Source organism: Taurulus bubalis (genome assembly GCF_910589615.1).
Source record: "Taurulus bubalis genome assembly, chromosome: 3".
Classification (NCBI taxonomy): domain Eukaryota; kingdom Metazoa; phylum Chordata; class Actinopteri; order Perciformes; family Cottidae; genus Taurulus; species Taurulus bubalis.
Window position 1 is genome coordinate 33,883,731 of NC_136591.1, and position 26,033 is coordinate 33,909,763.

General features: G+C 47.4%; 1 protein-coding gene across 1 annotated transcript in view; it reads right to left on the reverse strand.

The window, feature by feature from the left end:
* Nucleotides 1–661: 661 nt before the first annotated feature.
* mdn1 (midasin AAA ATPase 1) overlaps nucleotides 662–26,033 on the reverse strand; it is a gene marked incomplete at its 5' end in the record, with an annotated part of 49,403 nt that continues 24,031 nt past the window's right edge. The window contains 51 exons of the mRNA XM_079215005.1: nucleotides 662–1,760; nucleotides 1,857–1,999; nucleotides 2,760–2,826; nucleotides 3,603–3,717; nucleotides 3,846–3,919; nucleotides 4,020–4,194; nucleotides 4,358–4,473; nucleotides 4,854–4,943; nucleotides 5,077–5,234; nucleotides 5,546–5,710; nucleotides 5,818–6,016; nucleotides 6,113–6,214; nucleotides 6,852–7,013; nucleotides 7,122–7,423; nucleotides 8,022–8,169; nucleotides 8,317–8,448; nucleotides 8,644–8,816; nucleotides 9,027–9,162; nucleotides 9,527–9,664; nucleotides 10,551–10,712; nucleotides 11,426–11,613; nucleotides 12,266–12,406; nucleotides 12,560–12,786; nucleotides 12,876–13,283; nucleotides 14,177–14,292; nucleotides 14,434–14,539; nucleotides 14,677–14,803; nucleotides 14,902–15,048; nucleotides 15,695–15,839; nucleotides 15,952–16,135; nucleotides 16,263–16,336; nucleotides 16,425–16,534; nucleotides 16,709–16,861; nucleotides 17,044–17,168; nucleotides 17,335–17,429; nucleotides 17,555–17,650; nucleotides 18,291–18,529; nucleotides 18,617–18,902; nucleotides 19,749–19,910; nucleotides 20,003–20,681; nucleotides 20,961–21,073; nucleotides 21,294–21,681; nucleotides 21,768–21,982; nucleotides 22,067–22,231; nucleotides 22,585–22,708; nucleotides 22,792–23,032; nucleotides 23,605–23,818; nucleotides 23,973–24,093; nucleotides 24,292–24,458; nucleotides 25,667–25,800; nucleotides 25,916–26,022. Of these exons, the coding sequence (XP_079071131.1) occupies nucleotides 1,575–1,760; nucleotides 1,857–1,999; nucleotides 2,760–2,826; nucleotides 3,603–3,717; nucleotides 3,846–3,919; nucleotides 4,020–4,194; nucleotides 4,358–4,473; nucleotides 4,854–4,943; nucleotides 5,077–5,234; nucleotides 5,546–5,710; nucleotides 5,818–6,016; nucleotides 6,113–6,214; nucleotides 6,852–7,013; nucleotides 7,122–7,423; nucleotides 8,022–8,169; nucleotides 8,317–8,448; nucleotides 8,644–8,816; nucleotides 9,027–9,162; nucleotides 9,527–9,664; nucleotides 10,551–10,712; nucleotides 11,426–11,613; nucleotides 12,266–12,406; nucleotides 12,560–12,786; nucleotides 12,876–13,283; nucleotides 14,177–14,292; nucleotides 14,434–14,539; nucleotides 14,677–14,803; nucleotides 14,902–15,048; nucleotides 15,695–15,839; nucleotides 15,952–16,135; nucleotides 16,263–16,336; nucleotides 16,425–16,534; nucleotides 16,709–16,861; nucleotides 17,044–17,168; nucleotides 17,335–17,429; nucleotides 17,555–17,650; nucleotides 18,291–18,529; nucleotides 18,617–18,902; nucleotides 19,749–19,910; nucleotides 20,003–20,681; nucleotides 20,961–21,073; nucleotides 21,294–21,681; nucleotides 21,768–21,982; nucleotides 22,067–22,231; nucleotides 22,585–22,708; nucleotides 22,792–23,032; nucleotides 23,605–23,818; nucleotides 23,973–24,093; nucleotides 24,292–24,458; nucleotides 25,667–25,800; nucleotides 25,916–26,022 (8,740 nt within the window). The 3' untranslated portion in view covers nucleotides 662–1,574. The remainder of the gene's footprint in view (nucleotides 1,761–1,856; nucleotides 2,000–2,759; nucleotides 2,827–3,602; nucleotides 3,718–3,845; nucleotides 3,920–4,019; nucleotides 4,195–4,357; nucleotides 4,474–4,853; nucleotides 4,944–5,076; nucleotides 5,235–5,545; nucleotides 5,711–5,817; nucleotides 6,017–6,112; nucleotides 6,215–6,851; nucleotides 7,014–7,121; nucleotides 7,424–8,021; nucleotides 8,170–8,316; nucleotides 8,449–8,643; nucleotides 8,817–9,026; nucleotides 9,163–9,526; nucleotides 9,665–10,550; nucleotides 10,713–11,425; nucleotides 11,614–12,265; nucleotides 12,407–12,559; nucleotides 12,787–12,875; nucleotides 13,284–14,176; nucleotides 14,293–14,433; nucleotides 14,540–14,676; nucleotides 14,804–14,901; nucleotides 15,049–15,694; nucleotides 15,840–15,951; nucleotides 16,136–16,262; nucleotides 16,337–16,424; nucleotides 16,535–16,708; nucleotides 16,862–17,043; nucleotides 17,169–17,334; nucleotides 17,430–17,554; nucleotides 17,651–18,290; nucleotides 18,530–18,616; nucleotides 18,903–19,748; nucleotides 19,911–20,002; nucleotides 20,682–20,960; nucleotides 21,074–21,293; nucleotides 21,682–21,767; nucleotides 21,983–22,066; nucleotides 22,232–22,584; nucleotides 22,709–22,791; nucleotides 23,033–23,604; nucleotides 23,819–23,972; nucleotides 24,094–24,291; nucleotides 24,459–25,666; nucleotides 25,801–25,915; nucleotides 26,023–26,033) is intronic.

A 26,033-nucleotide genomic window follows, 5' to 3' on the forward strand; every position in this document is an offset into this window, starting at 1 on the left:
ACGCAGAGTGTAGGTGGCTCTGTTTTTGAATATCTCATTTTAGAAAGAAATTCCTCATTTGACACTTTCTCACTTGCCAAACCCGGAGGCCTCGGTGTAAAAACAGAAAGCAAGAAAAGAAAGAAAACCAACCCGGACTCTGTGAGGAGATGCTTGTTTCCATGGCGACGGGGAGCATGTGCTTGTGTGTTTGATGACCTCACAGCCTCCTCACCCGTCTTCTTCTTTCCTGCCAGGACGCTGCAGTCACATGCGCTACTTCCACGGGGTCACGCTACACCGTCTTAGATTTTGTATTGTCGCTATCCTATTATGTTGTTGTCTTTTGTCAATACACTATGACCGTTTAAACATTTGTTCTATTTTTTTTATTTGTCATGACCTTTTCCGACATACTATCCTATTATGTTGTTGTCCTATGTCAATACACTATGGCCTTTTAAACATGTTCTTTTTTTATTTATTTCTGTCATGACCTTTTCCGACATACTATACTATTTCAACATTCTATACTAGAATATTTTAAACTTTTCTTGCAACACATACAATGTGCTTTTTCAACATACTACCTGTGACTTTTTTCTTCTTCATCATTAATTTATTTTTAGCTCCAATATAAAAACGTCAGCACAAAAGGGGTTTGCCATGAAAAGCCTTGTAAACCGTTTATTGTCGGGATCCTTCATGTCATGGTGAAACGGATGGACGCGATGAAGACACGGCCTCTTAAATATGACCAACGTTGGCTGACACGTCGAGGTCCACGCTACAAAACACAGAGTTGATAATAAAACATTTCAACGTCATCGCCACATAACTCACAGCTCGCCCCCGTGTCCCTTAGGAGCCGAACGGTACGGATGGAAGACCAGCAGACGTGCGTCTTCATTCAACGGCACAGCGCCCGTGCCTCGGATCCATCTTCCCTCCCCCTAAGCCTCCCGACAGCTGATTCAGGGCGCGAGACGCCAGCGACACCGTTCTCCTCTCCCAAGGCACATTTTGAGTTCCTTCGAATGCCAGTCGTCCGTGAGCGCACCGCCATGCTGCCGCTCGGTCATGCAGCTCTCTCCCGTCAGCGCTGTACACCCGCGCTCGTATTGGAGATGAATGATTTTTTTTTTTTAACACCGACTACAACATCCCCACACACACACACACACACACACACACACACACACGTGATTTCAGGTCTACAGTACAAGAGGGGGACAGAGGTATTGACTGACTTCACTGAGGCGTTTCACACGAAAGGGAATCACATTTTTGTTTATCGTTTCATCTCAGACGTGCAAGTTAAAGCAATCCTCAATACATTACAAAAGAAACTGAGAGGATTCCCTGATAAAGACAAAAACGGCAAAGGTTGCTATCAAACGCTACTAATATCTCTACAGTAAAAATAAGAAAATAAAGGCACATGTACAGCGGCAAATCCGTCTTTTTTTCTTTAGAGTCCTTTTTTTTTCTTTTTGTGTTGTTGTTGTGGCCGAGCGGCTGGCAGCAGCGTGGCATTGTGCAGTTGGTTGCCGCCCACTTATCCCGTCCTGTGAACGATGGCTCCTCTGTCGGTCTCACTGGTCGGCTGCGGTGACCAGTTCAAACCACTGCCTGAGGGCGTCGCTCAGGGTCTCCGGCAGCGCGTTGACGTCTCGCAGGATGACGTAGAAGGGGAAGGGGAACTCGTCCATGTAGGAGCGGATCTCCGGCAGCTCCCCCGGCCCTTTGAATATGGGCACCTTGATGTCCAGGATGGAGTCCTGCAGCACAGCACCGTGCAAGAGTTACACTCTGTGTCTGGACATTAAATACAATAACAAAAAAACAAAAAAAAGGTCAAATTCTTCTTCACTTACCCGAGAGTTGGGGTTGTCGAGCACCACGAAGATGATGAAGACATTTGCGCTGCGCGCCGCCCGCACGGCTGCCGTCACCCGCTCCTTCCCTTCCAGGAACAAACCCCTGCCGTCGGACACGATGACCAGCAGCTGGGCCGTGTCTGTGGGGCGAGGACAGAAGGGAACAGTGGAGGTTAAGGTGACAATGCGGCTGGTCGGGCAGTTACAGCAGAACACGTTCACATCACTGAAACTAGCCTGACTTCAAACAGGTCTGGTGTTGCTCTTATGGATCGATCTGCCGTTAACCGCTAAATGTTTCACCTTCTGCTCCAGCTGGTCGCTAACTTTGCTGGACAGGTAGCACATAGAATTTTGGTTATTTGTTTATTCTTTTTGTGTTACTGTTGATGAGAGATGAACTTGTGGGCATGAAAACCAAAACAATCAGCTTAAGGAGGCTTAAAAAAGGCTGACGAGATCTGGAGCATCGGCCGATACTTCTCCGTTGCGTCCTCACTATATGCAACACCTTTCACACAAATAATGATTAGAGCAACTTTAAAGCTGAACAACATACATCTTCTCTCTCCAGCTCCACTACGGGTACTAAAAAGTACTAAAACCTTCATCAGTCCATCAGATATTTGAAACGGATCTTTTTCTCTCCTTATGATTAGGCCAGGTTATTGATCATACCGGTAAATACTTGTATGAATGCTGAATGCTTAAGTGACTTGAGATGCTGTAAAAACTTCTGTATTGCATTAGTGCAAAAAAATTCAAGGTCCACACAATCAGCAGAGAGAGGCAACTAACTTGCCTTAGGTTAATCAGAATTTCACGGCAACAGCATACTGATCTATTGAGCTGGCCGTTATATATTCGTTGGATATTTAAACATGCAGGTCGAGTCCTCACCTGAGTTCAGAGATCCAGGAATCTGCTGTCGGGCCGCGAGAAACATGTTCGTTGAGGTGTCCAGAAACTACAGAGGAGATACAGGAGGACGTTTAAGGAGCATTAGAGCATCCAATTCAAGAGGAAGAACTAAGTGTTTTAATGAGCATATTTAAAAGCGACACACTTCACGCTGCATGCAGAGCCGTGGTTGACATCATGGATTGCTGTACAGTTACTTCCATCTGGACCGTTTTTGATTCATTGTACTCTTTTCATGTGATCTGTTTGTATCCGTCTCAGGTGAAGCACCTTGCACTGTTCCATTTAGAAATAAAGCGAGGAACAGTGTCAACATACAGTATGCCAGCTCGAGGTTGTGTTCCTTAATAGAGACATTTTTAAGTAGCTTGAATAAAAATGTATTCTGACTACTAAGAGGCAATTGAGAAAAAAATCCCATGTTAATATAAGAGAGTATAATAAGGCTAAAAGCATTTATGTTTCCTTGAGGGCGAGTCTGTGTTGTAGCTTTAAGTTAAGTGGCATTTCTGTCGTGTCTTTCTTTCGGATAGAAAAGTATTCAAATTAGCACTAATCCGCCTTCAGGGAAAAGCAGAAGGCTTTTAGTCCCATTTAGAACACGGTGCACTTCACCCTCTAGTGGAAGCAAACACAATGAGCCGGACATTGTAAATTAATTAACACAGGAGGGAAAACAATTCAGATCAGAATTTATTTGTCTTGCTTGCCTCTCGGTTCTTCCTTTCCGTTTTATTTCAAACATTACATCTAATAGTTCACGCAGAGCGGTAACAGCGAAGGACAGCCGAAGGAGGCGCCGTACAAAAGGGGAACTCCCACCTGTGCTATCCGGGTCTTCTTCTGCTGGAACTGACAGAGCCGGAGAATCCGAGCCCCCGAGTCGTCGTTGAACTGCTGCTGGAAGGGGTGGAGCAGCTGCACCTGCTCGCCAAAACTGAACGCACAAGCAGGTTAGGTTTTCAGGTCTAGATGTTGGTCACCTGGCGCCATAATTTCATCTGCACAATATGTATCTTTTTTTTTTTAACCTCGTTGTCTCCCACTATAAATGCAGAACCTTACCTGCACACAGACACCTGTCCAACCTCCAGCAGAGTGAGGGCGTTGACGATCACCGAGAGGGATTCAAACGCCAGCTGCAACACACACACACAGCTGAAGTTTATTTATACGTTCTACCTAATGTAATCATGGCAAAGCTTCACCACTAAGAAGAGTCACACAGGGCTCCCTCACCTGTTTGGAGTGGTTGTCCACCATGCTGGACGAGTCGTCCACGGCCAGACAGATCTGGTACTCCCTCTTGCTGGGCTTGGTCCTCCTCAGCCAGATCTTGTCCTTGCGGAATTGGCTGGCGATGTAAGGGATGACCTTCCTCATGTTCAGACGCTTCCCCGTGCGGTAATCACCTCTGTGTGCGGAAAACACACAGTTAGAATGTGTCTCTTGTTCACACGGCATCAGGGCTGGGTCAACAAAGAGCCTCGACGTGTCGTCGCAGAAGACAACAAAATGAAGAAATCATTCAAAGCGTCCATTGTAACACATGAGGCAGTGAGGGCGCTGCTCCTCACTTGAGCTTGGCGGCCTGCGTGGGCTCCAGGATGAGGCGGAGCTGCTCACACAGCTGCTGGGACAGAGCGGAGGTCAAGGTCTGGTACCGGTGCCACATGGACGATGCTGCACTCTCCTGGGAACACAGACAGAGGAACAAGTTACAACCTGGGACTCAAACACTCACAATGATATAGTTTGTGGATATGGCTCATTATGGAGACACTTCTCTTGACATATTGTGTGTAGACCGTGAAATTCCTTCTATTTAGACTTTAAGGTAAAGTAAAGATAATTGGCAGTCGGGTGGAGTTTGTCATAGACTTTTAAATTATGGAGGAGGAGAAGAAGACAATTGAGGAACTTTCATCGATTTGCCGTTTCCCCTCCAGTCTTGTGATTCTTCAAAATGCACAGAAATACATGTGAATGTGAGATGCCCCTCGATCAATGTTTGATATGTATAATGTTTGATGTGATGCTAAACCGCTAAAAGAATAAGTGGGTGGGCCTCACCTCCTCCTGAGTTCCTGGAGCCAGTTTGTGCCACGCCTCCAGCTGCAGCTCCATCTGCCTCCTGATCTCCTCTGGGTCGCTCTCTACTTTCTGCAAACACACACACACACACAACTCAATACAACGTAAGCAGTATTTTATCTCAGACCTGACACTTAAGGTCAAATGTTGGTCTTCCTTCTTTTCGTTGTACTTTTCTGCTTCACACAGAGTAGTTCTCTACCTGCATGGTGTCCATCAGCAGCTCAGGAACTGTGTGGATTGTGGATTCGTTCTGTCTGGCTGCTCGCTCTTCTTCTCTGGGATTCTGTCGGTCCTTGCGCCTCTCCTCTTCCTCTTCCTCTTCCTGCTTTTGCACCTCCATCTCCCCGCTGTCTACACCTGCACGAGAAGAGGAGGAGGTAAAGTCATGGGAAGTGCACATTTTTTACAAGGCGAGAAATTCTGTTTGCTGTTGCCTTTAATGGAAATTTTTTATGTTTTAATGAATGTTCTTAATTTGCTTTTAAATCTTGTTTTCTTCTGCATTATGTTTTGATACTTTTAATGGTTTTATGTGACGCACTTTGAATCGCCTTGTTGTTGAATGTGATATACAAATAAACTAAGTAATACATTTGTTTTTGTTTTAAACATACCAAAAAACCAAGTTTCTAAAATGATAAAGAATCAAAGAAGAAGAAAGCTGTCACCTTTCTGGGAGGCCTTGGTAGCGTCAAGCTGCTCAGGCCTCAGCTCCTGGACCTCTGCAGCCTTCAGGTCCTCTTCCTGCTTATCCGTTTCCATGGCTACATCCTCATCGTTCTGATCATCCTGGTGAGGTCCGGCTGCTTTCTGCTGGTCTGCGCTGGCAACATCTGGAAACAGAAAGAACCGCCAAAGAGCAGCTCAACGTGTCATCCAATGCATCCTCTTGAAAACTTGATCTGACGGCTAATAAAAAAAGTCTGAAATGTCCACTGACCATATGTCTGAGCGTCGTAGCCCGCCTCTCCCTGCTTGATGTGTTCGTACAGGTCCGACTCCTGCTTGGCGTCGCTCGGCCGGTTGTCCTCGGTGCGGTCCGTACTTCTCTCCACGGTGCGCAGGCGCTTGTTGACGCGTTCATTGTAGTCGCCCGTCGACCGCTCGTTGTCTGCTTGACCGGGTTTTCTCTTGAAGCTCTGGAACGCCACACTCCATTTAGAAACACTGTGATAAGATGGATTTAAAAAAAAAAACAACGGGACGAAGAAGTGGAGAGTCCTCTCCAGCCGTACCTGAGTCTTGCTCTGCGTCTGGAACTGGGAAGACACCCGTGCCGTCAGCTTTGACTGGTGGCCCTCCGATTCGCTGGCGTCAGCGGCCCCGCACCCGTGCTCCTGACGAACCGGAAAAAACGGAAATGCTCGATGACCTTCGCAGTGAGCGCTTGTATTTTACAATATATTTTACAATATAAGATATAACCGTCGGTCTAATCCAGCGGGATATAAAAAAAAAAAAAATAAAAAAAATAAATGGACCAGACGCTAAAACGCCTCTATAATATTGTATTTCTTTAGTCATCTCTAGCAGATCAAATTCAAGTCAATTTCTTACATTCTTTTTTTTTTTTTTTACCACTGTCACCAGGACTCCCTCTATATTTATTTTAACTTAAATGTCACAAATTGTCAGAATATTTTCATCAAGAACTCTTGCCAGGACCTAGAATAAAGCCGCCAACTTCCTCAATGACCTTTTTTTGTTTCACTCTGTTGCTACATAATTGCAGTATTAGATGTTTGTATCTTTGAAGATGTTGGTAAATGATCTGCCCTCCTTTTTTACAGTAGTCTATATTCTATATATTAACAAGGTTGTACTGTATGTGTGAAGTTGTAGTGGAGGAGGCTGTCACACGAAACCACGCATCAAGACCCGAGGGCTCAGACCTGCCGCCCATGTGGACTCGTCTCTCCTGATTCGAGGTGAAACCCCCGCGGGTCTGAATCCACGTCCCAAGGTGAAGCGTACCTCTTTGGCCTGGTCTTTCTCCGATGCCTCTCCCGCCAGCTCCACAGCCGTGTCGCTCTGAACGTTCTGCTCTCCGGTCTGACCGTCCGTGTTGTGCTCTTTCCTCTCAGCTGACTCGGGCTGCTCCTCATCCTCGCCTGCTCCTTCCTCCTCCTCCTCCTCCTGTAAGCATTAGAAGTCCCAAACAGTGACACACACAGAACAAAATAATGTGTTTGGACAGCTACTGTGCTCATCACAAAGGGTGCACCGGTTCTTTGACATACACACCTTTGGTTTGGGTCCTTTGTCATTTGGAATAGTCAGCTCTTCCTCTTTTCCTGCCTCCTGTCCTCTCTCCTCCTCCTCCTCCTTTTCGTCAGCACGCTCCTCGTCTCCCTCTGCTTTCTCTCCCCCTGCCTCCTCCTCGTCCTTCTCTCCTTCAGTCTTGGGCTCCTGGTCGTTCTCCTCTCCTGGCTGCTCCTCGTCCATCTTCTCTCCTCCCTCCTCCACCTCGTCGTCTCCATCTTTCTGCCCGTCCTCCTCCTCCTCTTGGGCCGTGGCTTTCTCATCAATGTCGAATGGGTTCTCGTCTGAAGAGAGGGGGGAAAAAGCCTTAGTGTAACAATTCACTGATCTGATCCAACTGCCCAAACAAACACAGTCATGTCATTGCCTTCGTTTTAATAAGGAAACGGTTTTCACAGTTTGTGTTAAATGTAAACTGTGATACCCGGATTTATGTAACTACCAGAAACAAATGAGACCGTGGTTCCGGTAAATGGCGATGGTCTTCTTTCCCCCCCATTTATCAACATAATCCATGAAGTCTGTTGATCATTTGATTTGTGTGGTCAGATACATTAATCTATGTACATTTTCCACTGTAGGAACAATGGGGACATCACTTAAACCGTGTGCTCCGGTACTTACACAAATAGCATCACACCCCTGGTAGTCAGCTGTTTCTAAGTCTACTTGAGCAGTCGCAGCAGAAAATATATGTGGAGGCCAGCTGAGAGTGAACTCATGTCCACTTCATTCCCTTCAATATCCTTTGAAATCACAGTCCTGACTTTTCTTTGTAGTCCCACGTCAACCACGAACTTCTGTTGCCAGGTAGAATCTATGTTCATTGACCACGGCAGAGCCGTGGCCACATGCACTTTACACATTGCTTTGCATGCTCACCGTCACCCTCGCCCTCTCCCTCTCCCTCGTCTCCAGCCTCCTCCTTCTGGTCCAGGTTGAGATCCTCGGGCAGATCCATGGGGTCGGGCTGCGGCCTCTTGTCCTGCTGCCCGTGGTAGGGGTCCACTTCATTCTCGTCAAACTCCCGCTGGGAAACGGCAACAGCACGGATCAGAATACAGCAAAGCCACGAAGTAAGCGATGTGCGATGTGATGGAAATATCGGTTGCTAATTCTGGATTTAGGGGGGGCGGGGCATCTGTGAATTTCTTCACTTCTTAATAAAAACCATTACCTCATCGCCTTGCTCATTGATTTTCTCTTTCTCCTCCACGTCCATCTGTTCGTCTTTGTCCTGGTGTTTCTTGTCTTTGTTGGGGTCTGCAGAATCCAGGTTGTCGTCTTTAGCAACCATCTCCGATTCACCCTAAGAATACAGTGTTGACAGGAAATTAGGGTACATTGACAAACCAAAAAAGAAAAGACATCCATCTGGGTTAAATAATAATTTCATTTAAAATCAGCAAGGAGAAATATTTGCAGCGCAGGTTTTTTCTCTCCATTTTTTAAATAAATAAAAATGTTTCCTTCTTAAGCCTTGTGGGAATGCTGTGCTCTGTACCTCGTCCATGCCCTGGCCGGACTCTTCCTCCTTGTCGCTTCCTTCCTCCTCTTCGTCATCCTCGTCATCCCCCCACATTCTCTCATCCAGAGTTTCCGTCTGTCCTTCACCCAAGTCACCCATCTTTTTATCCAGCTCCTCCTCCTCCTCTTTAGCCGAATCATCATCTTCACCTGCACACGAGTCAAAAGTCAAAAAATACACTCGGCTGGGAATCCTGGGAGACGTTTCTACGTTCATTTACATATCATTTAAAGTTTTCACTGTCTTAACCACAGCCAGCAGTAGCAACCGGAAGTCAAGAGACAAAACTGGAAGTGTGTCAAAGCCCAAAATCACTGGGGCCCCATTAAGTCAGTGGGTTACAGACAGTTCCAAGTTACCTGCTTCATTCTCATCCCCATCTTGCATTTTTCCATCAAAGTCGTCCGACATCTCGATAGCGTTGTCCTCCGCCTCGATTTTCCCTTTATCCTGGTCTTCCTCCTTTTCCTGGCCCTCCTGGAAAGTGTCCTCCACCTGGAAGAAGAAGAAGAAGAAGAAGAAGAAGAAGAATGCGTGGATAGCTTCGTGAGAAATGTGTTGGTCAAAGGATCCACATCAGACATTTGATAGGCTTATCATACATTCAGCACTTTCAGATAAAGTTCTCATTAATAACTCTTTGTTTCTTCTGTCGTAGTCTCTACATGTCTGAGTTAGACATGCCATATATTGTTATTTTAAATACCAATGACACGTCAGTTGTATTATTATTGTGAGAGTAGAGTTTTCATGCAGCTGATGGAGTTCGCTCTTTGTTCATTACAAACTCAGCTCATGGAGTTGAAAGCTTACAAAAAAAAAAGAAAGACAGTAAGTAGACTTTGCAAAGTAAAATTACCTGATCTTCATTCTCAATCTTGTCACTGACGTCTTTGTTGCCCTCGCCCTCTCCTATGCCTCCGCCCTCATAGTCGTGAAACTCGGTGGCACCTTCTCCGCCTGCTCCGGCCAGCAAGTCCTGAGGGAGGCAGAAGCCCTGGGGAGGAGGCCACAACAAATCACGTACAACTCCATAACCTTCATATAATGACGCCTGTACGGACGCCCTGAGAGGCAATTGAGGGGGGGGGAAAGGATTGAGATGCATTTGGTCTGATTTTAGTAGCTTTTTAATTGAGTTCATACATTGTTTATGAACTAAGACCAAGTGAAGAAAAAAGGTTTTGCCAGGATAACTTTCTAAGTTCCTTGAGAAAAAAAAGACTCCATAAAAAGTTTGATCTCGGGTGATATCAGCACTGAAGCCCATAAAATATATTGCGACAACTCAATAAGGTAAGATTAAACACTTAAACCTGTCTGGAGTCCCCGGCATCATCTTTCTTGGAGATTTCTACATTTAATAGACATTTCAGCTTCCAAGTTAAATATATAAATTAAATTTTCTACAATTTTCTACAATTGCAGCTCCTGTCTCACTGCAACAGCAGACACTTCACATGCTGCTTTAGCTATTCTCTGGACTTTTAAACCACAGACTAAAAGGTGCTGCTAGTGGGGAAACCTGTGTGGAAAATGTTCCTAGATTGCACTTCACTCCCACTGGATTACATCACATTCTGTGTGAAATGTTCAAAAGATCAAGGATCCCGTCTCACCACCATGTGACAGATTGCAGACTTTTTGGGTTCAGTCGTTGGATTTTCCTTTCAGTAAATTCCTTCCTGTGCATTTGCAGTTTGTGTGTTTGTTTGGCTGCATTTCAATACCGCTTCTTAAAAATGCAAATTCAAGATAATCCCAAAACCTTTTTTTTCATTCGTTTCACAGGAGATCTCACTTGCCCCTCAAGGTATATACCCATATGCAATACTTTTTCTTTTTGTCCAGATGAGCATGAGTAACGTTTGTGCTGTCCGTACCTTCTGGGCGAGCTCAGTGAAGATGCTGGCCAGCACAGACAGCAGCTTGCCGGTGCTCCGGTGCGCTGCCAGTGACGCGGCCACGTAGTAACGCACCGTGTCGGTGTAAATCCCCAACAGAGGCTCCAGATGCACCAGCATCTTGCACGCTCTGTTCACCTCCTGAACACACACACACACACACACACACACACACACACACACACACACACACACACACACACACACACACACACACACACACACACACACACACACACACACACACACACACACACACACACACACACACACACACACACACGCACACGTTAATGGCACTGCATGATGGCAAAATGCAACCCAGCTAGGATGCCCCATTCTGAATTAAAAAAAATATCTAAATGAGTTTAATGCCTAAACATGATCAAACTGTGAAGGGAAATTAAATCGCAGACACTTTGACTGATTTATTCACATTTCGATTAAAACCATTTGGCTGTTATCAATGGGACCAATGGTCAAAAAATACTTTCATTGTAGTTTTAAATTATATACAGTTTGATTGGAAAAATGTAGTTAAGTACTTAAAAATAATAATACAAATATGTCACGCAATATAATTTGTGTTTTTTGCACTGTTGATCATGGTTTCAACTCTTGACCCACTCCTATTCAAGGAAATCAATTCAGTCGGTGAGTTTGGAGCAATTAGAATGAACTGGATCACTTTACCTGTCTAACATCATATGAGCATACGAGTGTGGATTAGTAAGGATAAGAATGAACACAAAGAATGGGCTCACTGAATCAAGCCACAGGCGCTGGCTCCATTTTAAATGCAGCTAAATGCGGTAAAGTATTCTAGAGGTCACGCGAGCAGCTGTTCTTGGTACCTGGAGCTGTGGTGGCTGACCGGAGTCTCGGTGTGTCCTCAGGCGGCTCAGCAGCCTCTCCAGCCCGCCGCTAACATCTCCCACACACAGAGCCTCCACCTCAGCTGCCAGCCCTTCCTCCAGGAGCCGAGTCAGGTGGCCGGGCTTCAGCAGGTCCTCCATGGGCGCCTCCTCCGCCTCAGCACCCTCTGAAACATCACATGACATCAAAAACATGACATTCTAATGCATCAGCTTTTGAGGACATTTTAAGAACACTGTCATTCATGAGTCGGCAACAACGTTGGGAAAGCTACCAGTTACAAGACATTAAATGAAGCTTTACATTGAACCAACTTCATTCCAAGTCAGCGCTTTTGATATAAAATGGGGGAATGTAGCTTGTGTGGATCCCACCTCACTCCTTGAACAATGAGAACTAAGCTACTGAAAAGCCATTTGAAATCAGCAAACGACATCACTACCACCACGTTACCAAGAAATGTAGTAAGTTAGGACACTACTTGCCGCGTCGCCACTGTCCAACACTGGACATCAACAATCTAAAATGTTTCAGACCTCTAGTAGTGCGATTGAGATGTTTTTACATTACTGGGTCTACTTTGTCTCCTTCACATGAGCGTTTGAACAAAACAAGTAATCACGGTGACTTTGGAAGATGCCAATAGCAGCACATGGAGTGCCAATTGTCAAGGCATGTTCAGACGGCCTTAGTCTTACATTGATGCATTTATCAACACTTAATGTTCTTTATGCTACAGATAAAGACGTGAAGGCTCAGAATTTGGTGCCTGAAAAGTTAATGTCTGCACAGCTTGCGAAAACTATTGCATCGCTCACCTGTCTCTCCACACTGCGGCTCCTTTTGCCTCTGTTGCTCCGTCTCCTTTCGCTTCACGAGCGTCTGGACAGCACACAGCACCGTGTTGATGCTCGTCTCCAGCTCAGCAGAGAACTCGGTACAGAAGGCGGACTGCTGATCTGTGAGGAGGGGGAGATAAGCAGAGGAACTGTGAACTCATGGTACAAAATGGGATTTCTTCTCACTGCACAGTCCAGTTTGTCACGTCTGTGAGCAGGATGTCGGTTGTTAATACTTGGAAGGAACGGTAGCATTCGGCTCGTTGCATTCACCTGAGTGCTGGTGTCCCAGGGAGAGCAGCTGGGTCTTCCAGGTGGTGAACTCAGTGATGCTAGCCTCCACCTGTCCTCTGACATACTGCAGGCTCCGGGTGATGGCCGGCTGGCTGTCCGCGCCGCCGACACGCGCGTCCGGGGTGAAGAGCTGCTCCATGCTGGGCATCTGAGCCGCCACAGCTCCCAGCTGGTCGAAGGCCGAGCAGCACGTGACAAAATGGTTCCTGTGGAAAATAAAAGTGTTTTTTTGGGCCGCTTTTGTCACTGCTACGCCAGATTTCAGATAAAACCTTTTCAGGTGATAGTGTTTTACCACGTGTGGAGCGTCCTCTCGGAGTTCTGCTGCACCACATTGTCCAGCTCCGCCTTCAGGCTCCGGGTCTGGTTCGACAGTGCGCTCATGCGCTGGTTGAGCTGGCACCAGGCGCCGTCCCCCCTCCGGATCAGGCAGCCCGGGGGTTGGCGCTGCGCTGCCAGCGGGGACGGACACCTCAAGGTGTGCTGCCTGCAGCTGCTGGTCTCCTCCTTCTGCTGGGGGTCCTCCGGGCAGCACTGCAGCATCCAGGTCAGCTGCTGCAGGAGGGTGGTGCACTGGGCAGCCAGCTCCTGGCCCTTGCTGACCCAACCCTGGAGAGAGGCCTGGGGCGGGAGGGCGCAGCCTGCGTCCTCACTGTGGCTCTGGAGGTGGGCCTTGATGGCCTGGACGCTGTCGGTTAGCCACCTGAGCGTGGTGAGACGATAGGTCAGGCGACAGTATTTAACAGCACAGCAACACATTGTGGATCGTCTCAACTTAAATCAAGCCATCCGGTACATTCTAGCTACAGGTTATGTATGGCTTCATAAAAAGTAAAAATGATATCAGAAGCATTTATATTATTGTTCCATACTAAGGGTGTATTCCTCCAGGGATATGGGCACATGTCCCCCAAGTTTACTATTATTGAAAAAAACTTCCATAATCGAGATGTTTTCATTCTTTCTTCTAAAATAATGCAAGTTTAACATCTAGGGCAATACTGTAATGGTAAAATATATACTGGAAGGCCCAAATACTCCCAGTGGAAGCACAAACTAGGCTCCCAGTCAATTATCTTGAAATATTGCTGTTTTCTCCTCAAGGCCGAATACAGGACGAGGGTGAATAGATAAGTCTGCACCTGCTGATAAATTGTATTAATAGTTGGAACAAGAACATAAGACTTGGTTGTGTGACTCATATTTTGGCCTTTTTCAAAGGGTGCGGCTCATTTTCATTGGTGGTCTTAACTTCATCTGACGGACAGGGAAGGAACCTTTAAATACCAAAGGAACGGACACAGGTCCGTGTGAGTCTTTTCCACTGTCACTCTGATACGTGTCTGTGTAAGCTGCTCTCCGCTTGCAAGCAATAAAGAATCACTCTTTACAGCTTTTTTTTGTCTGTTCATTAGAAAGCTCAAATTACAATTCGCAACTCTACTGCCTCTGCTCCAGTGACTCAAGAGCTAATTTCACACAAGACCGTAAAGGAAATAGCTCCTTGGAGCAAAAATGGAAACGCGACCACTTCTGAAGTCAAACCCTCGCTCCACACGGCGTCTCGTAAACACAGTCGTGTGGCGGCAGACTGACCTGAGATGGACCCACTGCTCCGTGAGCTTGGCCAGTCGTTGCCTCTGTTTGAGGAGCAGCTTGAAGAGGTGAGATGAGAAACCTCGACAGCGGTCTATGTTGCCCACACCCACCTCCTACAACCAAACGGTAACACAAACACAAGCGCCAAAACAAGTGTCAAACCACAGAGCCAACTTTCAGACAGACGGCTGTAAGAGAGGTAAATGCAACAAGTTGTTATGTTCAGTAAGTTGTCATCAGTGTTCGTGTCTGACCTTGGCAGCTTGCTGAAGAGCAGTCAGCAGGGTTGTTCTCCTGGCCCATGAACGGTAGAAGTACTTCTGACATCCATCCCATGCGGGCAGCAACTCTGTAAACAACCTGCAACACCAAGAACGCAGAGAAAGTGTCTTTAAGAGAGCACAGAATACACAATCTAGAGTTGACCTGGCGGTGGTTAACCAAAGTAATACAATGTCACTCGGCTGTTAGTGCATCTATGAACAACTTGTATTTACATGCTCTCGGCCGGCTCCTGGTTCCTGACCGCAGAGAGAGCGGTGATCATCTCCAGCGGCTGCATACAGAGCGTTTGCTCCGGGTCAACAGTTCTGTTCCAGTTCAGGCCTTTACGGTACGACAGACCTAAATGGGAGAATTATCCATAGAGAAGTTTAAAGACAGTTCCTTCCCATCCGAGTCTTAAACGACTAGCGACGCCTTTAAATTGGAGGAAAACTCACCTATTTCTGTGAGCATCTTGAACAGTTCTGACAGAGCTCTCTGCTTCTGCTGCAGGATGTGCTTGACCTCAGATATCTGCTTATCTTTCTCTGCTGACGTGTCAATGGTGAGGTTCTGCAGGTCCCGCAGGTTGCTGATGACCTCACCTGGGGGGGGAAAGAACATTGCATTTACACCGAGGGTATTGCAGCAGCGTTATAATATAATAAAGCAATTTGTGGTGTAATGAAAAATGCCTGGTGTGCTTGGCTAGGTATAATTGCCTCAAACGTGCATTATCTCTACTGACCAGCAGGGGGCGACTCCTCTGGTTGCAAAAAGAAGTTGACGAGAAAATGACTCTACTTCGCTCTTGATTTATTACCTCAGTAAACATGAGATTATGGTCTCTATCATTAGTTTCCAGTCTTCTTGATTACAGCATGATGTTCTACTTTGTGATTGACAGGTACAATTCACGATAAAAGGGTAAGTTTTAGGGAGTGGCTACCCTGTGATTAAAAGGTTGCTAACAGAGCCGTATGGCGTGTCTACCGCGTCATTCCTCCGTAGTACAAATATAGTCACTGGTTGTAAAAAAAAACGACAGCCAAAATGACAAAACTAGAGGCTTCAAAACCACAGTCCACAAACCAATGGGTGACATCACGAAGACTACGTCCACTTCTTATATGCAGTCTCTGGTCTCTACAGAGACCGGCTACTCCTCTCGCTCTCCTCCAGGCTCAGGAAACATCAAATCAGTCTGTCCATTAAATGTTGAGGTTTCTTATTTACAAGTGAGGTTCTTACCAGTGAAGCAGTCCAGGTCTTCAGCCAGCTCAGGCACTGGGTGTTTCTTCAACAGCTGGACACACAGTTTCTTCATCTTCCTGGACAGAACAGGCAGACGTCCCTGTAGCGATGAAGCATCAACTCCTTCTTCTGGGCCCTCCTGCTGAAATACCCAGGTCAGCATCAGTTATTCACTCATTCATCACCATAAATAATAGTTTGATTAAAAAGAAAAGCAATTTCACAATAATGGATAACAATGGAAACACTTGTACCTGCAGATCTCTGCCCTTCCCAGGCAGGCTGCTCTTCAGTGCCCTGTGAACCCGATGGATGGGCGTTTCCTCCGGGTTGGCGTCCACGCTGTCCAAGCCGGCGCTGCTTCCCTGTTCCACCAGAGAGGGAACACTCGAACCATTCAGAGCCTCCTGGAACTTCTTGACAAACTTGAAGAGAGTCCTGAGGGAAAAGAATACAGGCAGAGCAATGTTGGTGGTAGGGCGGCCATCTGTCCTGCCGAAGCAAGTCCTAAAGAAATAATAATAAATAGGCGGCATCGCACAAAGTAATCGCAGTGATAATTTACCGATGTGTCTTATCCACCGACTGTTTGATGGACCAGAAACTGACATCGTTCCACTTGGAGATCTTGACAAAGTCCTGGGGACAGAAAATGCAGTGTGTTACTCTGTGGTGGACAAGGTTTCAGAGTATTGGTACGCAACGTAGAAAGGACGCCGATGTAGACCTTGAGCTCCTTCTCAATGGGCTGTCTGAGCTGCCCGATCCTGGCCTGGACGCCGTCAGAGAACTGACTGTAGTATTTGTGCAGGTTCCACAACAGGCTGGACAATGAGTCTGTATAACAAGGGAAGAGTTAAGAGGTCATCCCCCCCCAACACGAGTGCAGCCTCTCACAGGCAAAAAGAAACAAAAAAAAAAAACTTGACTGTGTATTGACCTGTAGCTATAGGATACGTTTGGCTATACAGAGGTCAAACAGATTTTTTTAAATGACTGGGGATGGCTGACCTTGTCCTGGCTGGTTGGGGATCAGCAGAAGGTGGCAGTGGAAGGTCAGCAGCATGCCTAGGCGGGTGTGGAACTCTCCCAGGTTGGAGCCCTCCATGAAGGCCTGCAGGGTGGAGGACACTGAGGACAGGGAGAGGCGCCCCACCTCCTCGCCTGGAGAGGGCGGCAATGGGGAGACAACAGAGAGTCTTAGCAGTCATAACATTTCAATGATGAAATCATTTGTTTTGCTCTACAATTAGCTGATTGATGAATTGTCAGAAACAACTAAATTGTTTTGTATCATCAGTCGGTTTATTGAAGTGAATCAACGGCCAACACCGTTTCGCATGTACCCGTGTTAGCATCCGTCCTAAGTTCCTCCAGATATCTCTCTACCAGCTGGTAGATAGAGAACCAGTGTTTGGTTGATTTCTCAGTGTGCCGCTTCACTGCGTTGTCCAGACTGCTCGACCAGCAACTAGCAGACGAGAGAAGACAGGAGAGGAAACGTTCACATACTTGTCATGGCCTTGTATCGCAGCTGAGAGCAACACAGGACAAGCTGAGGACTCTCTCATTGAGTAACTAAAAGCAGAAACACAACAGAAGACGCTGGCTGGATTCAAGCCCCCTTTGTGTCTTACTTGAGCTCCAGTTTGCGCCACTGGATAATTTGCTGGGTGACCGGTTCCAGTTCCTTCCGCAGAGAGACTGACCGGCTGGCGTTATTCTCCCATTCCTGACAGGAACGGCAGAGAACAGACGGGCAAAAAAATAGTCACCGATTCATTTCCGTTCATTAAATGAGGAGCTCACTAATGCAATAACGCGTGGCACGTGAGGAATCTTGCGAACAAAGCTCACCTGTGCTTTAGTGAGCAGGATCTCCAGCCCATTGAGGAACTTGGCCAGTGGACTGGCCAGACTGAAAGCCATGATCCTCTCCACAACCACAGTCAGCTGGAAAACAACACACAGAGACAGAATACACATTATAGCATATAGTCTCACAAGAGTCCCCTTCCACAGCAGGAGATATTACCTACGCTGTCGACAGGCCACAGGACCAGACCGGTCACATGGAATGTTATGCACTGATTTCTCTAATCTGTGCAGAGATCGTGTAGTTTTGCACGTCTAGATGGACATCGTGGGTTATGGTTAGTGATTTGAGCTCGTCATCAATACTCTAACACAGTAGTCATAAATAGTAATAAAGCCAGAGTGGCTTTATTACTACCTGTCCTGTTTAAATACAGTAAACTTATAATAAATGGCTCCAATCACTTCTACGGCTGAACATTCTTTTGCCCTTTTTTTTTTTTTACTTTTAGCGATGACCCCAAATATAAACTTTTTCTTATTATTCCAGCAGCAGCATCAGGAGACAGTTTCCATTGAAAAGCTATGAACACGACCTGCCAGACGTCAAAAACCTTGGTGTGCCTTTCAGTTTGACGGAAGGCAAATGTCACAGGTTTGATCCTGGGAATAACCAAAGCATGTCTATCAAGACACTTTGCATCCTGTAACCTTTCTTGCATGAAGACACTAAATCCGTGCGTGTCAACCAACCATCTGCAAGTCCTTGGTAACTGACCTGTATGAGAGCTGGGTGCTCTGGCCATTCTGCCAGTCTCTGCTTCGCTGCCACATTCAGCTGCTCCAGGACAGGAAGACAGAGGCGCGCCTCGCTCATGTTGGGCTGCTGGTAGAAGTCATACGGTCCTTCTGGGGCGACTGACAGACCGTCAGGGCCCCCAGAGGCCTGCACTGTGTTCTGGAGGAGGGCGGAGAGCAGCAGTTCACTGCCCGTGAGCTGCTGGTCCAGTTCAGCATCTGAAGTGCAATAATTCAGATTTAGTACATTCAAAAAGAGCACATTTCTGTGTTCCTGTTGCATAACGACAGACAGCCAACACTAACCGATGAGATGATAGAAGCGTGACATCACGGGGGAAGCAATCTGATACGAGGAGACCAGGGCTTTGACGTGCTCTCTGCTGTGATCGGCTGGTGTCGTGCTCTGGTACCACAGCGATTGGGCGTGTCCCAGACAGAGGCGCTGATGAACCTGGACCACTGTGTTCATGACAGCCGGAGACAGGAAGCTGTTCTCGCTGGACTCCTCCTGGTCGTTCTCTTCCTCCTCCTTCAGTCCCAAGTCTGCTGGGCCCTCTAGACTTGGCTCGGTCATGATGTCTTCAAAGTCCTAGAGAAGAATGAACAGAGACCCTTCAATGATTGTGCATTGTACACACGCTATGTCACACTTCATCCGGCTCTGTGCCAAATCTCATGAAATTTGCTTTGGATGTCGAGGCTAATTAGAGGGTGTAGTGATGACCTTTGATCATGATTGATACAATAGCAGCGTTTTCACAGGCAAAGTTAATATCAACCTATTAATACAATTGTTAACTAAACGGCACGGTGTGGATTTGCTATATTTTGGGAAATAGAATTAGGGTCGATAGCTCCATCTAAATAACTGAAAAAGCAAGCCGGCTAAGACTACGTCTGTCTATCGATTTCCGACTCTCTATTTCAGTACCACGAACAGAGCCGCACCTACTACCCCCTTTTAAAGTACAATTTACTATGTTTTTTTTAAGTAGGTGGTGTAGTGGATAGCACTGTTCCCTGTGGGTTCTCCAGCTTCCTCCCACAGCTTAGGGTTAACTGGAGACTCTAAATGGTGCGTAGGTGTGAACGTAAGCGTGAATGGTTGTCTGACTATGTGTGATAAACTGACGACCTGTCCAGGGTGTACCCTGCTTTCATGTCCGCTGATGTCCCCACGAACCTGAACAGGATAAGCGGTTCGAATAATAGAATGGTTCATGGTTTTTGAATAAGACTCAGAAAACAAGAGGCTGCAATGCCTCTCAGCATCTAATGAAACAAACTGGCAGCTGGCATCTTTCATTCATCAAAATCGAAACACGTTGTTTCTGAGATTAAACATTTCAGAGAAATGTTGCAGTTGATTTAGGCACAGCAACTAGGCCAGTCTGTAGAAGCCTCACCAGGATCTGACCAGACTCTTTGTAAATACCTTGTTAAACTGGGGGAACTGGCGTCTGAAGTCCCTCTCCTCCTGCTCGTCCTCAGTCAGTCCTGAGCCGTGCAGTCGGCTGCGGTTGCGATACAGACTAGCCTCCGTCTGCTCTCTCTCTCTCTTTTGTCTCTCCTGGTCGTCCCACTCGTTCACCAGGGCCTGAGCAGTCGGCAACAACACAAATTACATACAATTCTTCAAACGTTAACCCAGAAATCCAATCCATCTTGGAATGAACTTAAAGCGCTGACCTGACAGATGTGTCGGAAGAGGCTGCGTGACTCGGGGCTGAACTCTCCTGTGGACAGGGTGTGACACTGCACATACAGCAGGGAGTTCAGGAGCAGCGTGGAGGACTGGGGGATCACGTGCTCGGGGTCCTGCTGCTGGGGCAGGAGCTTCGCCAGGCAGCGCAGACTGTCTGTGCAAGCCCTGGAGCAGAGGAAGTCTGCTCGGGCCAGGTAGGATGGCAGGCTGGGGGACAGGGAGGGGAAGGCCAGCAGGCAGGACACCAACTTGGGCAGACCGGGCACAGGCGTGAGCGACGCGGCCACCTGGGAGGCCACCAGCCGCATCCCGTGCCGGAGCTGGAGGATGCCGGTCCGCACCGGCCCAACCATGTCGGGGTACAGGGGGTAATCCTCCAGCAGCCTCTTGCAGAAGCGCTGCTGGGAGTTCTGCCACACAGCTTCCTCCTTCAGCAGGACCTGGATGGCAGACCTGGACTTGGAGGAGGAGGTGGAGCCCTGCAGGGCCTTGAGCAGGTGGGACAACAGGGTTTCCACAGTCGACGCCTGGCCGATGCTGCACAGGTAGTGCTGCAGGTCCTGGAAGAGGCGACCGTACTGCGGCTCATGGGGGCGACATGCCTGCTTCCTGGAGAGCTCAGCTATCTGATCCTTCACCTGCTGCATACGGATCCACAGGTACCTGCGACAACAAGTCAGATACACAAGGTTAAAGGATGTTTCAGTCTGTCTCCATACATTACTTCCATGACAAAACTACATTGAAATAACCATGGTTCACTGTAGTTGTATAATTTGGAATCAATTATTCATTTCCATTCACCGGTCGTGAATTTGCTTGAGCAAATCGGACCCTTCCGCGGTGCCACTGAGGCTTGGATTGTGGTAATGTTTTACTTGTATTCTGCCAAAAGTTCTCTGTTATAATATCACGTGTTGAGAACCTGTTGCTGGTTCTGACCTGATTCGAGGATGCTGGAAGCCATCCGTGGTGCTGCTCTCCTCCAGCTCTGCCCCGGTCACCAGCTGAGACGACAGGCTGCGTCCTCTCCACTCCTCCTGCAGCAGAGCCAGCTGTAACAGACACAGAGGGACACATGCCCGTCCCACCATCAGGCCAAAGTATTTTCTGGGCTTTATCCACCTTCTAGTGACCACCGTTCCAAAGGAATATTTAATACTGGAAATGTCTTTCACAATATGTGCCTTGGATTAATTAATAGCTGTCAGGTGAAGATGATTAAATTGAATACATACATTTCTATATGACAAAATAAAATAAACAGTAACCGACCTCCTGCTGTAAGTAGTTGAGTTTGTAGGCTCTCTTCACAGCTGGATCAAAGATAGTCTGTGGTGTCCACACTTTGATCTGCAGCAGGCCCATGTTGACCCAGAACACTCCAGATCGGGCCAGTGGGTTGGAGCCTTGGACCTTGCTTTGGACGTACTGCTGCAGACAGGTGATGCAGGCCTCAACCAGGCCGCTAGGGAGCAGATTGGGTGGCATGAAGTCCCTGAAGACGGTCTGGATCTCCTGGGCGGCTATCAGAGGGTCGGGGTCCTCCACCAGGCTCTCGCAGCTCTCCATGTAGCCCTCCTGCAGACTGGGAGGCAGGAGGTCAGCCATGCTCTGGAGCTGGCGACGCAGGACCGCGCCCTGGAGCCTGAAGTCTGTGCCCCTGGAAAAGTAATCGGGGTGATTAGTAAACCCCAAAAAAAATTAAATGCTTGTGAAAACAATTGTTTTTTTCATGTTATAATTTACTTGAACTCAGCCAGTGCAGGGAGGGCCATATTATCCCACAACACAGCAGACAAGTCCTGCAGCTGCTGGATCCTCTCCTTCCACTCCCCCAGGGTGACATGGGAGAGGGTGAGGAGGGCTTCCCCCGATGGCTCCCACCGACCTCCGGTCTCACTGCTGCAAAGCACTCCCAGCATGCAACTTGACCACACTGCTTTACTCAGCAAGGCTGGTCCCTAAAGACAACATGGACCATTATTAAACCAGCAGGAGATCAATAAAATACAGTGACATCAGCAAGAGACGTTTAAGGCGAGTACCACGTTGTCTGCTCCGTGCTGCGGCTTTACAGATGGCTTGGTCTTGGGACTCAGCGGGTCCCATTTCAGCCAGAGGTTTGGGTCCGAGGTCACACTGCTGGTCCACAGGGCTCCCAGAGCCTCCGATAGCAGCTCACACCACACATACTGCAGCTCCTCGGCCGGCTAAATAAATAAAAAAAATAAAAAAGTCATGGGGAATCATGAGCAACATTCTTCATGTTTGAAGCATTTTATCTGATAGTAAACAGTGGAGAGCTGACAGAAAACAAAGCCGATGACACGATTAGCATCTTCGGCCCCCGAGTCCACCAGGTTCCGATGCATGATTTTTAATGTACTCTCAGCAGTTTGGATCACATATTTTCTCGGGCAACAAATAAGGCCGTACCCAAATGTGATTTTCCTAAATTAAAGCTGCAATTTTGGGCTGACACTTCAGCTGTGTAACTGCCTATTTTTTTCTTTTATTGTTGTGTAAATGTTGGTTCCTGTTTGATATTCCATGGTTTACTGACCCTGTCACTGCTGAGCAGGAACCACAGCGGTTGGAGCTGACTGACGTTCATCGGTGTGGACTGCAGGCAGTAGCGCAGGTGCCTGGAGAGTTCTCGGCGTAAGCTGTCCTCCGCCTCCTGGTCGCTGCAAATCAACGGGGAAGAAATGTTTCAACATCAGTCCGCATTAATCTTTTGTGCTTTCTTGAGGAAGAAGTAGCGTTTTACCCAGGGGAGAGAGCCAGGTGCAGCAGGTCAGTGCTGAGTCGCAGCTGGTTGAGTACAGCCAGTTCCTCCATCAGGGGCCACAGCTGAGCCCTGCGGCTGAGCTGCTGCAGCTCCTCTCTGGCCAGGTGGACTCCTTCCCCCGGCTCCTCGCCCTCGGGCAGGGCGCACATCTCCAGCAGCCCTCTGGAGGTCATCTGACGCTGCTGCTGCTCCACGCTCGACACCAACCTCTCCAACACTCCTGGTGGTGTAACATTCACACGGAGACCCTTTAATAAATCACACTGGGGTTTTCTCTTCAGAGGTGACAAAACGTTCAACAGCACATGACCATGTTCTGTGCATGCTGCAATGTTTATTACACCCCACATAATGAACGTGTTGGACAGGAACAAACAATATTGTGATGATGTAGGTGTTCTCAGAGCAAGAACAGCATGGTGGCTAAAGATGTAAAGATATGCAACGTGGGTTTATCCTGATGGGAGCATGAAAGGCAAATTAGGCCTATCTTCAGCCTATCAAATATCACATAAAAGCAGTGGGAATGGAGCCACGTGGGAAAACAGATTTGCTTAAATAAGAGCCAGTGTACAGGATTTGGTGGCTCCTCCGCTCACCCCTCCCTTTCACGTCTCACGTTTACACAATAAATCGTATTGGTCGTGTAACGCGACAGTGTGCGGCGAAATACCAGCAACTGTTGAGATATCTTGTGCTGGACTCGAGAATGAGACCGAGCTGCCAACCAACCCACTGAACGTTGCTATTCTCAGGCCCTAAAGCCGCCACAGCGATGCGGGAACGCCTCACCAGACTTCTGTGGATCCAGCTGGTTGTTTGCCAGCAGAACAAGGCCCCAGGCCTCCAGGAGACTCTCTTTGATGTCCAACCCGAGCCCGGCGCCCTGCAGTCGCACCAGCTCCTGCCTCCATGGACCCGTGGTGCCGTCCAGCCTGAGATCGCTGACATCCAGGGCTTTACTCAAGAGTCGGAGACGAGACGCACACTCAGCCACCGACTCCAACTGAAGGAGAAAGCGCATATGGTTTAGTTTGTGAAGTAATGGTCAACCATATTAGACAAGGCAGAAAGACCATAGGAAAGACGGAAAAACAACTACTGATGATGAGTAAATATCTACAAATCAGTCAAGCAGAGCTGATGAAGGATCTCCAGACCTTAAATGGCAAAGCTTTCCCGAGGGTTTTCTGGATGCCCTTCAGAGCTGAGGCCACAGACACCGGGGTGGACAGAACAGTCTGAATGGCTGCTGAGACCGCCTGCAGCTCCTGGTGACCTCTGAAGCACAGCACAGTCACAGGTGTTAGTCAGTCAAATATATTAACTGTCGACATTGAATGAATACATATTGTAGCATATAAACGCAATTGTAGCATATTAGTAAATATCAAATAGTCTGATTGCAATCTTATCATCATACCATCTTTGAAATGTGAGAGCAAATGGAAATAAACAAAGCAAGTAAAAAGTGCTTACTCAAATGCGCCGTAGGTGTCTCCCAGCAGCAGCTGGGGCAGTCGCAGGATGAGGTGTTTCTGCACCCACTGCCAGTGCAGCGACAGCACGGCGATGCCCTGCGAGTCAGCCGACAGGGTGCTGCACACGTCCCAGAAACGATCGAGCCACTGCAGCAGCTGCAGGATCTGAACACAGGCGACAGATAGAGGGGCCATGAGCAATGTTCCCTCTAATTTTTTTCAGCACATTTTTTTTTTCTTCTGAGCGCACATTTCAGCACTGTGAGCAATTCGCAACCACGGGACCTGCCGAAAATGACCACAAGCCTGCGTTAGCCATAGGGGATTAAAAGAGATGACAGCAAATGCATCAATATGTATACAAGGTTGATATTTATTCAATATCCTTTATAAATGGCTGGACTTTGGGAACATTTTAGTGATGGTGTTTTACCAGTCAGTTTAGTTGAACTTAAAGGATCTTTGTTGAACTTCAATAAGGGGAGGTTATGACTGGTTCACTGGTTATGACTGATAATTATATATATATAAAAATTAAAAGTATCATAGGTGTTTAGTCATTTCTCAGCAGGTACAACATTTAAGTGGAACTTCATTGAAAGAAAAATGCTAATGCAGTGCTTAACAATAATTATAAGCCTATTAAATCGGCATAGTGTCATTTAAGTAGCCTATATAAACAATTTAATAACTTCATATTCTTCATATTTAAATATGTCTGAAAGTTTCATCCTACCTGTGTCTGTTTGGACTATTTCATCTAGCCACTCATGTTTGAACGTTAGACAGACCTTTTTCTGAGGCACCTGCTCTGCCTTTCTTTTCGCCATGGTAGCCTATAACTGCTGGAGCAGGGCCCGCCAAGAGGAACCTAAACAGCGCCGGCCCGAGCTCATGTGGCGCTCTAGGCGAGCTTCACTCCTGGCGCCCGGAGGAGGACAGCGGGGGTGGGGGGTGCTAACGGAGGCAGAGCGCTAGCAGAGGTACAGAGAGCGCATGTCGAGAAACGGGACGCTGATTGACCAAGAAGACTCGACACGTCACATCAAAGATCTTATTATTGTGGAGATGGCTCACTCTTATCTCAGAAGCACTGGCGCAAAAAAGATTTTTAACCTAACCCCTGAAAAAAAAAAAAAAAATGTGCCTGGTCTGAAAAATCTATTGCTCGGCCACTTCGACTGGCCTGCGTGGCCGCGCACGCGCACAGCTTAGAGGGAACACTGGCCATGAGCGAAGGTCGACCAAGGGCGTTTCAATTTCGGGAGGATTTGTAAGACTTCCATTGTGATCTATTTTATGCTTTAAAAAAAAAAAAAAAAAAAAAGGGCTACGTGTCTGTAAAGCGACACAGTAATAAAGCAAGTAGGTACCTCAAACATGATGTGATCTGAGATGTAGGGCTGTCCGCTCTGCACCGCCTGCAGGGTGAACAAGTCCCACAGGTCAAAGAAGGTCCGCAGGTGCATCAGCACTGGGTGGGGAAGGTGACCAATGTCCACAGTCCCTGTGTGGGGAGAAAAACACATGTTGCACAAACTGAATCACATACTACGTACCTTAGGAGTTAAGACGTTTTGAAACAATTTTTTCATTTGACAGGCGGGGGTGGAAGCCAGTACCTTTGCTGAAGGCCGTGGCTATTCTCAGGGAACAGTTCTGAGCCGACAGGTTGATAGCACAGGTGCAGATGACAGACCTCTCCTCTCTGTCCATCATCAGAACGATCCTAAAGAAACG